This window comes from Oxyura jamaicensis, chromosome 2 (genome assembly GCF_011077185.1).
Source record: "Oxyura jamaicensis isolate SHBP4307 breed ruddy duck chromosome 2, BPBGC_Ojam_1.0, whole genome shotgun sequence".
In the NCBI taxonomy this organism is placed as follows: domain Eukaryota; kingdom Metazoa; phylum Chordata; class Aves; order Anseriformes; family Anatidae; genus Oxyura; species Oxyura jamaicensis.
In genome coordinates, this window is record NC_048894.1 from 25,409,731 (window position 1) to 25,427,147 (window position 17,417).

The 17,417-nt window shown below is 40.0% G+C and overlaps 1 protein-coding gene across 1 annotated transcript in view; it reads left to right on the forward strand.

Moving 5' to 3' along the window:
• LOC118161923 (probable acyl-CoA dehydrogenase 6) overlaps nt 1-17,417 on the forward strand; it is an 89,914-nt gene that overhangs the window by 59,651 nt on the left and 12,846 nt on the right. Inside the window, exons 4-6 of the mRNA XM_035317697.1 lie at nt 2,642-2,748; nt 8,547-8,714; nt 14,298-14,471. Coding sequence (XP_035173588.1) covers nt 2,642-2,748; nt 8,547-8,714; nt 14,298-14,471 — 449 coding nt within the window. The remainder of the gene's footprint in view (nt 1-2,641; nt 2,749-8,546; nt 8,715-14,297; nt 14,472-17,417) is intronic.

Consider the following 17,417-nt stretch of genomic DNA (forward strand, 5'->3'; position numbering starts at 1 on the left):
AAGATGATTATCAGCCCTATTATGTCAGAACAGTGATGTGCAGTAGACATATTTTCATTCAATGTAGCAATATAACCTGTCACAAACCATATTTTTATATGTATTTGAGATTAATAGAACTGACTGCCATTTTCTAATTGGCAGAGCACTTAAATAAAACTATGTGGATAAAGGAAATGTTCTTACATCTGTATTTCACCATAATTTTTTAACCTTTTACCCACAATTTACAAGGTTGTATATCACAGTCATTTTTGTGTCTGTATTCATGACATTCCACCAATGTAGCTTACCAAGCAAGAGCAGAAGCAAGAAAGGATGGAGTACTCCCATGCAGCTCTTAATTTCACATGTGGGACTTCTCTTTCACCTAACATCTGCAAGGAGCTCTAGTTTATTGACTGTAGACTCTGACTATAGATTCTGTGTGTGCTTATTTATAGGCTTGCTCATTCATGAAGATGTATTTTAGAGGGATGCTAAGGCTGCAGAGTTAATGACGTGGGAAATTATGCTTTGGGGTATGGCCCCCAGAACATAAAGCTGACATAATCTGGTCTGTCTTGAGCCAGAGCAAGGTCTTACTGCAAACAGTGTTGTCTAATGCTGGAGCTACTAAACTGGAAAGAAGTGAGAACTGCATTTATGCAAACCCTGTACCTTTCTGGGATGTGTTTAAGATGGGTAGAATTGTACAGAAACAACATATTTCTAATGCAGAAGCTAGTCATTTGCTGGGCTGCACGTCCTTCGTGCAAAGCATGAGCTTCTGAAGATAGCATTTGCAGATTATTATATTTTTTTAATTGCAAAATAAGTTCTCCAGTCTCATTTTTGGGAAGAGCTGAACTGTTTTCTGGAACTTAAGCAAACAAAGATATCAAACGCAAAACATTATTCTGAGGAAAGTTCTTGTCATGAAAATCCTCTGTTGAAATAACAAAAGTTTGGCAAAGTTTTAGGCATCTGTAAGCATTGCCAGAAATCCCTAATAGGCAATGCTGCTGGCTTCTCTCAAAATCTAAGTTTTTTTTCTTGTTATGCTTTTTTTTTTTAAATGTGTGTGGTCTAAGGAGCGTTCAGCTGGCTGTACTTAATCATGTCCTATGAAAAAAAAAAAATACACTGCCTAACAGACCAGGGGACTTTTCCCAGTATGCTTGGAGGAGTAAACACGCCAAGCTCACTTCTTATATTTACTTGGGATTGCAGCTCAGATTGTTATCAGCAGGGACAGGGTGAGGAGCTGAGTTCCCCGTGCGCACAAAGAGAACGTGTCTGACAGCTCCCATGCTGGTCTCTGGCCTTCTCATGTTCTTTGGCTGCTTTGTGGCAGAGTGAAAGCAGAGAAAGGGTCAGCCTTAGGTAAAGTGGCATTGCTCCTTTGGAAGGAGGGTGACAGTATTTTAGCAAGAGAGCCCAGCTAACTGCAGCCTGCTCAGACAGCTGGTGAGCCTAAGGAGATTAGTGGAAATGCTGACCTGAGAAGCCTCTTAGAGGGGACTGAGGAGAAACTTTACTGTAATGGATTTCTGCTCATAGAAAAGAGGTCTCCCGACCCAAGGACTTCTTGCTGGGACAGGAGAGGTTCAAGAACAAGACCATGAACTCACCATTCAAGCTGCAAGACCAAACTGGTGGAAGTTGATTAAGAAAAAAGCAACCACAAAACAAGATGGAGCACACTTTGAATGGGCACAGGCAGCTAAACGTTAGGAAAAAAATCTTGTTCGGGGAAGGAATCACTGTTGCTGGGAACCTTTTTAATAAATAAAGACCTGTTACACAGTAGCCCTCGAGCTCCTTTGCTGGCATCCCTCTGGGGAGGAGGGACTTCCTTGGGGGAGAGCAGGCTGCCCCTCAGCAGCCTTTTCTGCCTTTTGGAGGGGAAGGGGCAAAGGGGAGACAGGAATCGCTTCTCTAGTGGTGTGATACAATTGTCTTTTTGCAGACAGTTTACCCTTGCTCTTCCTCCCTGTCCGAGGGTGCCTCATCCTTTCTCCCAGGGACTGGGACTCAGCAGCCCCCTCCAGTCCCCAGGGGAGCTTTTGGTACCTCTGGCATCTCGCCAAAGAAATAGCAGTCCTCCTGCCAAGAGCTGCTTTTCTGAGGCCTGTGGCATGTCGAAGAGATGTTTGGTCCTCCTTGTCTGGGGAATTCTGTGGCCTGCATGTGCCAGGCAAGCAGCTGGTAGCCCTGAGCATTGGCTTTAGGTGTTTTAAAAGCGGGTGTTCATTAGTGATAATTAAATTAGGTTCCTGTGGGTAAAGGCCTGTGGGTACTGCAGGCCAGTACAGGAACGTTGTGGTTCCTGTAGGGCCTATGTTTGTTTAGATCTGATAGCTCATAAAGTAGCAGTAGTAAAAATCTGATTGAGGACATCTGAACCACACATTTCTCTGGAAGTAAGATGCTGGAGTACTTGAAAAGCCTTGTTTAAACTGACTGTGGCTGCGCTACCAGTGACTACTGATTTATGGCTTTAGACAAAGTCTCTTCTGTCTTTGGCTTCAGGATAGATTTCACTTAGTCATGGACAAATTGATCACTGTCTGGTTAGAAAAAAATTCATACGTATCTCGTAAATAAACATTATCTTCAAAAGCTTTTAATACTCTATCTTTTCATTATATTGCTGCAGGTTTGGTTCTGATGAGTTGAGAAAACAGTTCCTTGCACCAACTATAGCTGGAGATTTTGTGGCTTGCTTGGGAATCAGTGAAGCTGGAGCTGGGTCAGATGTTGCAAGTAAGTTACCCTAACAGATGGCCAATTTTAGACAGTCTAGTATTTTAATGGAAATAATCTAGTTTCACTGACCCTTCCCCTTGCCACTAGCACACATAAGAAATACAAAGGGCAATCTGGCATCATGAAGGCAAAGTAGTAATATTTCAGGAGCAATAACACATACATCTTATGCCTCCAAAAGCTATCAGATTGAATGTGTTTTTCAATGAATACATAGACGTAATGTCAGTAAATAGATATGGGCTGAGCACACCAGATTAATGTGCAGCTGTCAAGCTGACCGTAGATTTCTCCTAATGTTTTCATCCTTCTGCTTCTGTTACCTCTCCTGTTCTGACTGAGCTCACCACTTGGCAGGGCGTGATCCTGTACCTCCTGTAGCTGAACAGCCAACATCAGTTGTGCAAACCTGCAGACGTATGTGATATGGTGTGTGGCCTGTTCAAATGTACAAAACTTGCACTTCCTTAAAACAGACATCCTCACTGAACGTGGACAAATTGCAGAGCAAGTCCCTTCTGAAAATAATGGCATCACACTTTTGCAATAAGTTCCTCTAGCTCGTTCTTACTTCACTTCAGCCCCTTTGTCATTTCTGCACAGCGAAAATGTTTCTGAATTGGCAATTATTTTATTTAGAGCTAATGAAGATTTTGCCATGTCAAATGTATGAGTTTAGTTATTTAGATACTTTGCATGAAATTATTTTTCTTGTTTCAGTACAAGAATGATTACAAACATGGGCAAATGAAACTACCATTCTGAAGTGCCTGAGGCAGTAGTTAATTTGAACAGCTGAATTACAACAGATTTTGTAGTAAAAGATATCTCATATAACTGTGGATTGTGGGCATCAAGGTAAAATAAAATGACAAGAAACCGCTTCAGAGGTTTTGTTGTTTGGAAGCAGGATGGCTAAGCTGAACACACCATGAGCTTACAAATTATAGAGACGTCTTCTTCCTGCAGACAAAATCACTGAGTTGGTGGAAGTTTTTGATCAACAAAACTGATTCCTTTGTCTATTTCCTTGATCAAACTCATGTTTCTTTCTCAAAACAAATAGATAATTATTCAGTATTAGACCAAAGGTGCAGCAAGCACTTTTCAAGGGAGTTAATGGGGATAATGAAATAAAGGGACTAAATCTTCTTGCACAATCCAGTATTGTTTTCCTTAACAAAACTTTCCAAATATGATTGCAATTTTTGGATGTAGTGTTCCAGATAATAAGTAACATATTCTTTCAGTTACATGTTGCTTATCATCTAGATGAATTGGCATGACACACTTGGATTAATACACTTAAAGAAAAATTTGGAATGGACTAGGATTTATCTGATGAACCCAGACTGTCAGTGCCACAGTGCCACAGACTGCAGGATTAAAAGATGATGCTTTTTTAGCTGTCACGGAATGCTTGGTATAAATCCAGAAACAGCAAGCAGTGCTTCTAAAGGGTAACTAAATTGGCCACTTAGGCCTGAGGAGCACTAGCTTATCTTCTCACTAGCACTGCTTTGCATGTCTCAAGGATCATCATCTCCAGGTAGCCTAGCTTTAAACTAGACTGAACCATGTAAAACTGTACTTGTTATTCTCTTTGGTTTCTCATGTTGTTATTGGGATGTTTGTCTCCCTTAGATTAAAAAAAAAGTAGCACTAAAGTAAAGCGACTGTGAAGCTTGGTGACATGCTCCTGTGCTGGGAGCTGGTGTATTTAAACTGAAGAATGGCATAGAGTAGGCATCTGTAGCATTTTCTTCTGCTGGGTCCAAAATTACTGAAACTAATGAGAACACAGAAGAAAAAGATTTTTCTCTACATGAGAATCAAAAGGTACCTGCAGTTATTTTTCTCAAAATTCAACAGAATAAAAAGGACCGTGTATTATACTCTTACATAAATTTCCAGTCAATTTAAAGGAGCAACTACCTGCTTTCAAATGTAGTCATTGTATTGTGTACTTAATATTGACAACATACAACAAAACTAGCACAACACTTGAAAAGCAGAACAATACAGAACAGTCAGGGTAGGAAATGTCTGTCTTTAATTTCAGAGTTGATGGTACCACAAAGCATAAACATGCATCAGTTATTTGTCTCTTTTTATCTCACCATTATTCCTTAATTTATGTGATGTTTTGCTGATAATCTTTGGAGGATATGTTAGAGCACATCATGGAAGAGACTTTATGTTTGAGTTAAGTCTTGCAGACACCTGCACCAAGTAATCTCTTTTCTGTCTGCCTCTTCAACATAGATATCTCACCCCATTTCCTCTCAGTGGAATTCAGTCTTCCAGCTTTTCTGAGTTTAGGTCATCTTTTTTGAGCATGAAAAGCCAGAATTGTACGTGGTGTCTGTAATGCCACAAATGCTTCTCCAGCCCTAATAGAAATACTTCCCTCTGATATGTTCTGTTACACAGCAATTTTCTGGCTTGTGAATTGTGATTAACTATGCAGATCATATTCATTACTGGTTTTCTACTGAGATATTACAAGATGAATCAGTAATTCTTACTACTTGTGCCGAACTGCTTGTACTTGCTATGTTGACTTTGAAAACTCACAATCAATCCTTTCTTTCTGCCTGTCAGTTGTCTATGTTGGTGAAATCTCACAGTTTTGTGATACCAACAAATTTTGTTGGTGTATTCCTGCTCTTCTTCTAAAGATCATTAATGGAAATATGCAATAGGTATTGTCCAAAGGTTGATATCCAAGCTCCAGTAGTGCCCTCCCTGCACATCAGCACTTCCTCTTTAAATGCAACCTGATGTAATTTCCCCTTTGCCTATTTCCTTACCCACATTTCCACTTTCGCCCTAATTTTCAGCTTTACATAAAATCTAACTCATAGTTGCCTAATAGCATAATATTTCAGTTTGTTTGGTCCAGCAGGACCTGTTTTCTTTTCCAATTTTCTCTAGAAAATCCACTTCCATAATAATTGTATCAGGTAGGTTCGAAATAACATATCACCTGTAAATTGAATTCTCTTTTGTTTCCAAGTGTATTCTGAGGCTGTGAAGATTACTATGACCAACAAGATCTGTTTTCACTAAGTTTAATTTTGTATAGTCCTTCCTGTAGATGTCTTCCTTTGTCAGCTATATTGGGAATCTTTTTGTAATTGCACGTGAAATATTTCTTTATTTTTGAGGCATCCTCAACATGCTTCATGCTATTTCTCATCCTCTTTTTCTCTCTGTAGCTGAAACTTTTTGTTTACCGCCTTAATCTTTTTGGATTTTGTTGTTTTTCATCTGCAAGATTTATCTCAGTTTGACCTATGGCAGTTCTTACCTTCTGACCTCCAAACTGTAGCTTACTTTGATGATTAATCTCCTTACTTTCCTGTTATTTGAAGCAATTATTCATTCAGTTAGACGTGAAGCTATATTGTGCAATTTTTTTTTTTATTTTTTTTTTCTGTGCTGATGATGTAAATTCCAGATATGTGTTTTCATTTTTGACATAAAGGATATGTGTTGCCTATCTGTGATCACAAATTTGACCTTCAGAGTTGAAGCCAACCTTGCCTTTTGTCAAATCTATTTAAATGCATGTCTAGAGTCAACAGCACACTGGAGAAGAAAACTTGATTCTCAGATATGGTGTGATTTGAATGGTGAAATGACCAGCTCTGGTTGCTTATTTGGCACTAGCTGCTTCATATGCCTTTCAATGATGTCAAGTACCTTGTTATCTTTCCTAGAAGGGACCCACACAGCATACTTTGTAAGCTGTTGAGATATAGACACCACAAGACCAGTATGTGGGCCTGCCAAAAATGAGTTATGGAGCACCCACTCTGGGAAATGTAGCCTCTTTCTGGGGCCATGCTCTATCAGGGAGAATAATTATAGGCAAATATGACAAAGGATCTTAATAGCTATATCCCTGAGACTGAGTCCACTTGACTTTAGTTAATTGTTAAGTAAGTTTTCAAAGCCTGTTATATTTTATATTTAAAACTTACTTACTGACTTGGTCATCTTTCCTTATTTAAGGTTGAAGATACTAAATTCTTCATAAGCTGATTTTTAATAGTCATTTTTCAAGTACTTGAAGCAAACTTTCAACCATCTTGAACTTGAGAATACTTGAACATTCCCATTAGTAAGGCATTTGTTCTTTAATCTGTATTTGCGAAGTTAAGTCTCTTGTGACGCCATGCTTGCAAATACTGTTTATATTTGTGATTGCATTATAGTACTCAGCGTTCTTCTGCAGACCTTCCAGGCGACCTCAGTTTAATCTTTATAGTAGCTGTACCATAACAAAGGGATGTGTGATGTAAATCACTATGTGTGCTACCATCCTTTTACACTGGTCGTGCTGTTTCTTATTCCTGCTCTTTTGTGTCCTTCACGTATTGTTTAGTCTCCATGTATATGACTGTCCAGAGTCTGTGTCATGTATTAACAGCATCAGTACTTTGGATTCCTTCACTTTGTTGGCCTTCGTTATTATTCAGATTCCATGTCAAGTCCCTTGGACAGATTTGGCATAGTCCTTTCATTAAATGAATAGCGAGATTGCTGCTGGTTTTATTCTGATTGGTACTATCTCTTGCTGTTCATCATTACACTCTTGTAAGTTCATTTATCTATAGCTATATCTGCAAATTCCTCCTCTTACACTGTCACACAATTTTCTCCCATTTTTCCCATTTCTTCACTAACAAATCTTTCAGCCATGCTGACCTCATCCCCAGGTAGCCAATAGGTTCATCCTGCAAATGAAGATCAGGCGTGTGGTTTTGATTTGTTTTGAGTTTACAGCCTTTGGGAAGAAGGTTCATGTGCAGCTAGAGGTGGCTGTGTATGAAGGTATAACCATCTGACTTAATTGTGGTTGCTCATTCCACTTCGTGTCTGACTTCTACCCTTCGAGTCTGCTGCCTCCCTCAGTAGGTGGGCTGTAATGCACTTTATAGTCATTAGATTTACAAGTGCTATTGGGGGTGTGCTTGGGTTCTTTCATACCATCACCAACTTAAAGCTAGATATCTGTTAGAGAGCCTTCTTAGCTGGGGTTTCAGTGGAAGAAATTCAATTTCAGGGGAGAGAAGCCAGCTCTTTGGAAATTCTGCTGGAGTGTAAGTAGTAATTAATGATTCACTCCTGCTGTCTGCTGCATGCAGGGCTGCTTCCAGTGATGTGAACACTCATGAATGAAAATAGCATTGTTTTTTTTTTTATGCCATGGGGTAGAAGTAGCAGGTGTTCAGAACTCCTTCATGTACAGACAACCTTAAGATTTAAACTTTGCCTTCTAAAGGCGTAGTATCTTTGAATTTATTAAGCCATTCTGACCTACAGCATGCAGGAAGTGCATGTATATATATCCTTATGCATACACAGATATTGAGGCTTGTGTTTGTTTAAGTTGGGTCTCTGAAATTAATGGCCTCCTCGGTGACTAACGTACACAGTGACAGAAATGCGTAATAGATCACCTCAGACTGAAATATTTCTGGCCTGAGTGTTTGGCAACCACATTTACTTACAGAGAGCTTTCTGCTTTCATCCACTGGGATGAAGACTCCACCTAAAGGAGGGTGAGAGAAGTGGTCTGTTTTCCCTGGCTTGTCTTCAAAGAGAGTTGTCCAGGTGGGTCTGCCTTTTCCAGCCTGGAAGGCTTAGAGGGCTTGGGGGCCCGAAGTGAAGGGTGAATGTTGGCTGTCTGTCTGAGGGCAAGGGAGTGACTCAGCCACTCATGCAGGAACCAGCTTATCCTTCCTTCACAAGAATAACCCTTCGTTTCCTATGTTTTGAAATAGGTATCAAGACAACAGCTGTGAAGAGAGGTGATGAATATGTCATAAATGGTGGTAAGATGTGGACGACATCTGGGTGCCAAGCAGACTGGATGTGCCTGCTGGCAAATACGAGTGAAGGACCTCCTCATCGAAATAAATCTCTCATATGTCTGCCAATGAACCTACATGGTAATAACAAAGAACATTTTTCTTCTAATTCAGTTTTGTTGGTGCTTTTGTTTGTGCATGATAAAGGAAGGTAAGGTTTTTAAGGTAAAGGACTACACCCATAAATGTTCTGAATTAAATGTTTCATTGTCATACAGAGTTGATTCTGAAAAGTATTGTACAAACTTCCACAAAAAAAAAAAAAAAAAAAAAAAAGTAGGGAAGAAAAGCAAATGCGAAGGAAATTAAACATTTCACAGACTTCAGTTTGGGATTCCCAAGCCATTTTATGTGGAGAGTTATTTTTCCCCAAAATAAATTTAGAAAACCTGTTCAGAGACATTCACATGGGAGTGGGAGTATTTCATAACCTTCTGTGCGAGTGAATCGACAAGTTAAATCACTGCCAAGGACAAAATTAATGCCTTAAATAAGTCATTAAAAATAGAGGCTTTTTTTTTTTTTTTTTTTAGTTTTGGAGAAGTTCCACAAAACTTTTATTTTGGTTTTCTGCCCAGAAAAGGTTTGAAGTTCCAAATAGTCCTCAAAACAAATAACATATTTTTCAATTTCCATAGATCTTTGCTACATATGAACAATATGTAAAGTGTTCTCAAATTATATTTCCCAACTAGTGTTAAACTGTAGTTTGGGTGAAGACAGTGAAGAAATACATCCTGACCTAAGGGGTACAAGTTTCAGTGTCCACATGGGGTCTGTTCCTGAGCAGTCTGCAGCAGTAATTTGTTGTATGCATAAAGAACATCGTTCAAAGAGGATAAAGTTAAGGCTATGTTGACAGAAACATTTTACAGTGAATTTTCTGGCTATTGGAATTTATTTTTGAATATCTTTAACACCTTTGAAAGGTTTTAAACCTTTTTGGCTTCCAACATTCTTGAAAAACACAAAATAAATGAGGGTATCCCTAACTGCGTTAATTAAGTGAGTTTTCTAATTTCTAGAAAATGGTCTTTCTCTTTAAAAAGATCTAGTGGTTCTTAGGAAGTTCTAATCTTTATACTGGCATGATAAATATGATGGTGGCTGACAAGAAAATATTAAAACCTGTGGCATTTTTGTTCATTCAATTTGGAGTATTTTTTTGCATGAAATACCTGACATTAACAGCATTTAACACGTAAAGAAGTCACCATGGCAGTGAAGTGAATGTCTATATGTTTACCTTAGGGATCAGACTGAGAACAAAATCTCAGGTCTCCAGTGTTGCAAAAGAGGGATGAGAGCACCTTAGAACTTCTTACAAGTGAATTTGAATATGGAGTAAATCAAGGAAGGAAGCAAGGTACTTTGGGAATTAAGCTAGTGGGTTATGAGGTTCTAAACAACTGCTCATGCAAAACTGGCTTTGAATGGAAGTTCACAGAAGACTGTGAGCTGATTCACCTGTTGACTCTGACCAATAAGTGATGAATGAATGTGGTAACTCAGAGCCAGAATCTCCCAGAATTTCCAGATGACCTTACTTATCAGTCATCTGCATAAAGTTTTCCATGTGTTTTTTTCATGAAAAAGTCAGAGTGCAAATGCAATACTGCTTCTTTGAAGTCAGTTTTCCATAAATACCAAAGCAGCAAACCCACTATTACAGGTGGATCAAATATTCACAAATAGTCTCAGAGGTTTTCAGGTACTTTGCTATTCCACAAAGACAGGAATCATTGTAGCTTTATGGGGGCTTATTGTTAGGCCACAAAACCTATACACAAGCCTGCTTTACCTGTGGTAGACATATTTCGAGGAGAAAAATTGCTTGAGTCACCTGAAGTTGATGTACAGAGATGTAGAAGTCTTCCTAGATATGTAAATTGCAGTCCTCCAAGTGTATATGCTTTCATTCTTCTGTGTGATAGATACGGACCTCTGGAAGGGTCATTGTACCCTGACCGGTGGCCTTTTGAAGTATTGAGATGGCTGATTGTGCTCAGGTGGGATTTCACACCAGAAATGAATTTTTTCAGGAAAACAGAGGAAAAATATGACAACGGCTGCCATTTTACACAGATGTGAGCAGGAAGCTCCAGCTGCTGTGTTACATCCTAAGGATGTGTATCTGCCAAAGATCACACTCCTTACAGGGCAGCAGACCAAGACTGTACAGGAAGTGTCTAGGGGACATCACAGAAGGATGCGCTATCAAGCATCTATAGGTGTAGGTACATCAAAACTCAAGAACAAGTGCAGTGGAGAAGGCATGTGTTATGCCTGACTGACTGCTGCAGTCATCAGGCTGTGTGGCAGGGCATGGAAGAGATCTGCAGTGCAATGCTAACTCACTCCTCGCTAGCAGCTGGGAGGAGATGGGAGTCCAGCTTTTTTCACAAAAACATAGTTTTTTCATACATGCAGAAAGTGATGTAAGGAAAAAAATGACAAGTATGAAATGAATTATTAGCTTCAACAACCAGTAATTATTAGAGATATAAAGTGGGATTTTCTTCTTCTAATTTTAGGTTTGTGCAGTGTGTGCCCTGGGTTGAAGAAAATCATGGCCTAGATTTGACAAACACTTCTGAATACCTCTCTCATAAAGGGAATTTTGATAACTGTGGTTAGGTAGGTGTAGACTCCTCGTACTAATGATGTCTTAAAAACAAAGTCAATTTCTCATGTGATGAAAGAGAATCTAGCACAGTATAAAGTGTCTGTGTGTAAGATATATAGACAAATGGCTTGCAGCCCCAATCTGGGACATAGCTGTGTGCTGGTTTGTCCTGTGAGTTGTGAGATAGCACTTGGATAAATTGCAAAGAGGAGATAATAAAGAGAAGAGCATCCAGGGAAGGGGAAAGTGCACGTTTCTCAAGTTGCAATTTAAAATGTGTCTCTTTCCACTTGTAATGGCACTAAATGGTGGCAGGAGAGAGCGACTCCCTTTCTCCCAAGATAGAATAAAGGAACTAAAAAGAGATTGTCACAAGTTCTGGAGGAGTGGGAGAAAATGAAAAATCAAAGACACCTGGGAAAAACTGCCCAGGAAGAGATAGAGCAATCCATCTCAGTGGCATTGGCACAAGTAGCACAAATGGCTCTGCTAGAGTGATTTAAGTAAGATAGGCACTTGGCCTTGCTAGATTGAGATAAGTGTGTTATTACACAGCTTGTCATTTATTTAATACAGACAAACTCTGGGAATTATTTGGGCAAATGATTTCTACTGCTGCTGGTAATTTTAAGTATATAGTACTCCTTCTGAAGAGAATTAAAATAATTAAATGAAGTAAAGAAAGATTTTGATGTCCGTATCTTAGAGAGATCATTATGTATCAGTGTCCTCAAAAAAGAGAGAATGCAAAGCATAGCATATGCTAGCAACAGACACTACGTGAGACTGATGGAGACTGGCCTCTTTATGAATGAGAAAAAAGAATAAATCTCAGAGCAAGTGAAACTGGTAAGGCTCAACACAGGAGGAATGCAGCTAGATTCAGGAAACTTGAACACACCACCCAATCTGCAAGAAGTATGGATGGAAGTCTTTAACATGTTTAGCAACTCTAACCAGACCTGTAAAAGCTTCTTCAGCAGTTGTTACCTTCTGTAAGTCTGGGGAAGCACTCAGTAGGACTGATTTAGCAATACAAAGAACTGCAGCAGTTGCACTTCATCTAGCAGAGTCCTTAGTTAACATCCCAATAACAAAAGCAGAAAGTGCAGGGCAAGGAGCAATGATTACATAAAAGACAGCTGGAAGCAGACCAAAGACATGATTTTTGAAACTCTCAAAGAAACCAAGCAGTGATATTCCAACAGGAAAAGATGTTCCAGAAATCATTTGGGCCCATAGATAGTTTCTGTATGTGTTTGTTTAGCTCTGATTTTAATACAGAAACAAACCACAAATGCTTTTCTGGCATGACTGGGTGCAAATTGCTGGGTAGTTTTAAATCCAAGAGTCAAGGATTTTTATACAGATGTTCCAGTTTTCTTCCTCCATTGAACAACTATCAAAGGAGATATTCGTAACACATTATCTGTTTATAGATTGGCTGATGGAGTAGTCTTGAGTGGAAGGTCTGGAAGTCGATGTGGATATTCTTCAGAGAGCAGACTTGGCACTTGGAAATAGTGTCAGTATTTCATCTCTGCTTTGCTGAGAGATTAAATTTTCCATAATCTTATTCAGTGCTGCCAGAGAGGATGAATTTGAAGGAAATGACTGCAAACTCCTTCTGCCTGAAAAACCAAAGTAATTTTCACATGGCTGAAGGCCTCGTTACACTAGGAGCTTGAGAGGCCTGTTTTAATTCAGAAAGAGGTGTGGAAGCCAAGGAGGTACAGAGAGGGACCACAACATTTTGTGCAGTGACCAACTCTTATTAATCTGTGTTAGAGAGTAGTATAGGATAGTAAAAAATAGAATGAAGTGGAAAAAAATACCAGAATCCCACTCTGTCACAAAATTGCTTAGAATACCATGTCTGTGGATAGCAAAATGTTTGCTTTTCTGTCAAACCCATAGAAACTGATTTGGAGGACGTTTCTTCTACCATGTTGACTTAGCAGATGTAATCAGCATGTTTTGCACAAATCCTCGTATCTATCTGTTGGCCTCAGTTTACCTCAAAAGCATTTTTGATTTCCATGCAGAATTTTCATGTGTTAAACCCAGAAAAACAAGGAGATAAAGGCTGAAGACTTAAAGGGAAATAACACAAAAATCACTGTCTGTCTAATTCTTATGCCACAGATGCTTGCATCTGAACAATAACAAGGAAGAACTTGTGGGAAAAAAAAAAAATAAATATCTCCCTGGGAAATAAAACAGGAAGGATTCCTTCCTGGTGTGATTACATAGCTGAAGTAGCCAAACATGAAGCAATTTTGAGATCTGGATAGAGATTGCAACAGGATTTTCCTATAGGAATCAGGTTCGTCTCCAACAGACAGCTGCACATTGGGTCAGAGTCTATGCTGTATAGGGAAGCATACCCTCTTCACAAGGATGTCAACATAAAAACTTCAAGGAATGAATCACGATCCTTATAAACCTTTCTGTGACTGTTTAAATGCACTAAATAGTATTTGTAGGCCATCATAAAATACATAGCCTTAACAAAACTTTGAGTTGATACAGAATTGTTGGATGCTTGTATTTATAAATTTGAGTCTAAGATTTTTATTACCAGGAGAGAGTGATATGATTTGATTATAAACCCTTTCTTCCACAGGTACCAGAAGAGATCAGAATGGGTTAGAAAGGGAAGGTTAAATGTGGAAGAAAGAGAAGGAAGAGAATTTCCATGAGTAGAAATTCTCTAGTTGCAGCTTAACATATAATTCTGTTTTCTGCCATTATTAAACATTTCTTTACTGTTTCACTGTAGTGCAGGCACTCAGCAAATACTGCTAAATTGAATTCCAACATTTTATTATAGTGCACTAAAAATCAAACATAAGCAAATAGGTATTTGTGGTGTCCATACATACATGAAGTAACATTATTACTACTAGTAAACAATTATTATTTGGGAACATAATGAAAACTAATTTCTGATTTTCTAGTCAAATAAAGTGGAGAAAATTCTTAAAAATGGGATGTGCCAACTTTAAATTCCAGATTAATATTATGTTTTTCTTCAGGCATTCACATTGCTAAAAAGATAGACAAACTGGGCATGAGGTCATCGGACACAGCTCAGATCTTTTTTGAAGACGTAAGAGTCCCCTGCAAAAACCTCATCGGTGAGGAAGGAATGGGTTTTACATATCAGATGTTGCAATTCCAAGAAGAGCGGCTGTGGGGAGTAGCCACTGGTAAGTCATCATTTGTGCTGCTGGGGCCTGGCAGGAACACAGGGGTCACCCTTACTGCATGACTAATAGCACTTTCCTTTTATTGTAAATTACGACCTCTTACAGTCTGTTTTTGAAATCTGTCATCTGCCTGGATACAGACAACCTTCCCTTTTAGTAGGAAAGCTTGAAACTGAAAGAAAATATTTTGTGAGGTATCACAGAGGCTATTTTTGATTTTCTTCTTTTTCTCAGTCTGTTCTGCTGATAAGAAAAAAACATAATGTTATGCTGGCTACAGATGTAGTAAAAGGGTATAAAAATACTGGCATGAAATAGAGGAATGGTGACTTTTCCTGTAATGCAGTAAGCTATGATGTTTATCTTTATCCTAGATTTTAGAAAATTAATTTAGTGGCTGTGTAAATACAGGATTTAATAGCTTTGTTTTTACAGATCTGTTTTATCTCAATACACATTGGATGTACATAATACAACACCAAATTCCTTTCCCTGAAGATCTGCTGCCGCAGAATTTCTGTTACTCTCAACTCAGGCCATACCCAAGTCCACGTGTTTGAGACGGACAGATTCTGGATATTCCAGATAACCAGATCCAAGTCTGGACTGTCCATCTTCAGCCTTCCAACCTTCCCCTTACCCCATAGCATTTGATTCTTTAACTTAAATGGAATGTGGTTCACTATAAGAAGATTGAAGATTGGTCCTCCTTAAATTTCAGGTTTGTGTGAATAATCTCCTCAGACCTGTACTTCTGTGCATACACCGCCTGTCGCTGTCTTGGTGTGGCTGGAGAACGGGGAACTATACAAAGTGATTTTCTGATTCAGTGACCAAATTTTTAAAAAATCACTCCCTGTTATGGTTTGATCCCAGACCAAATATTTTGGAGTTCAAATGCTTAAAACACCTTTGGTTTGAGCCAATGTTTTTGGTTCAGTCTGCGGTAAATGGTAAATGTGAGGGCTGTTGTAGCAAAGAGTAGGAGGCCAGTCTTGCACAGGATGACGCCAGACTCTGGCAAGGATCAGATGCCCTGTACCACTCCTGCTTTTGCACAGTGTTCATGACATTTATGGGACGGAGATGAAATGAGTTCAGATCATTCCACATGAAGTCTCTAGGCCTAATACTAAAAATATGGATTGGGAATTGCCGTACCAAGGACAGTGCTGTACCCAGAAGCTCCAGGTTTTGAGAGCAGTCGGCCTCTCTTCTTCTTGGTTTTAAAGGTGAATAGTCCCATGAGCCTGTGCCTGGCCTCCTCATCTACACGAGGGCCCCAAGCACCAGGCAGTCTGGGTGTAATTGCCTGAGAGCTGCTGCTGCAGGTGCACAGAGCAGCTCTCTGGTGCCAGCTCGTGATGGCCTCTGCAGGCTGGGTGGCCTTGGGTCTGTCAGCAGCACTATGCCGGAGGCCTGGAGCCTGTGCCGGAGAGCTGCTTGCACAAAGCTACCACTGTTCAAGCCTTGGATGCAGTCGTACACCGCAGGCACAGTGCACGTCCAGGTAGCAGTCATGGAGAGCCACATGATTCCAGTCTGAAGGGGCCCCTGGATATCCCCTCATCATGCCTCCTGGTGAAAGCAGGGCTGATTTCAAAGCCTGATCACTTTGTTCACAGCCTCAAACAGGCAAGTTTTGAAAATCCTGAGGAAGAGTATTCCTGGCTAGGCAGAAATGTGACAGATCCAGAATAATGTGACTACTCCAGAGAGTAGTTTAAAGCAGTTTTCTATCCTTGAGGGTAGATAGTACAGCCATAGCCTTGGTGTAGAGCTGTGTTTATGCCTCAGAGGTGACTGACCCATGTTTCTGGTGCCCACCATCAAAACTCCCTCAAGTATCTGACCTCAGATTTCTTTGCGTATCACAAACATATATTTTCCAAAGCTTGGGATTAATCTAAAGGAGTCAGAAAATCAGGCAGTTTGGCAGGAGGCTGTTTTCCTGCAGATATATTTTATCATCTCATTTTTTATGAGCTTCATCAGCATAAAAAGAAGTCTCACTAATTACCGACAGTGCTATCAAACAGTTACCATGTCACCTTAGGAGAGCTTATGAGCAGAACAGAAGAATTTGCCCCACATAAATCTTTACAGGATTTGTTTTAATTTATGTAGTTCTGCTGCGCCTTGTGCTAATTACCTTCGGGGCAGAGCTGCATTTCACCTCTCCTCATACGCGTGGCTGGTCACCACCAGCCCTGCTGCAGCAAACGAGTGAGAGTCCCCTCCTCCTCAAAGCAAAAAGGCACTTCTGAAACTTAACCAAAGTTTACACAGACCATAAGAGCTTGATTAAGCATTCTTATGCTCAGTTTAGAGTCTGTGTTAAACAGAACGATTGTAAATGCCAGGTTGCAGTGACAGTCCCTGGGCAGCAGTCGTGTTAGTCATGCCCCGGGCGAGAGTGATGTGCAGTGACAGCATCAAAACACAAAGCCCAGCAGGTGAGATCACTTTTGTTCAAAACCACTGGCAGCTTGGTACTCTCCAGCTTTGCACAACACCCTGGCAGCTCATGCACTCGTTCAGGAAGCGGGACACCAGGTTCCAATTTGCTTTGTTGCCAGAATGACGATGAGCAGTCTGGGAAGGGCTTCTTCGGTCCCTGCTGCCACCAAGGGAGATGCAGCTCTGTCCTACAGTGTCTTCGCTAGGAAGGAAACAGGCCATGCTGTGCCCCCTGGGTCGTTTTTGCTTTTGGCCACTGACAATCTGATGTAAGATGCATGAAGAGGACTGGAAGCAGGAACTAGGCTTAGGTCTTGTGTCATGTTACAAAATTCAGAAGAAACCAGTTGTAGTAAATGAGAGAGTTTGTCAGAGCAACTGATGTTCAGCAGAGAGCTGTTTGCCTGATGGATGTTATTTGTTACACCACAATGTTACAGGCACTGCTAGCTTCCAGTCCTATGAAGAGTTTTGCATTGGTGCAAC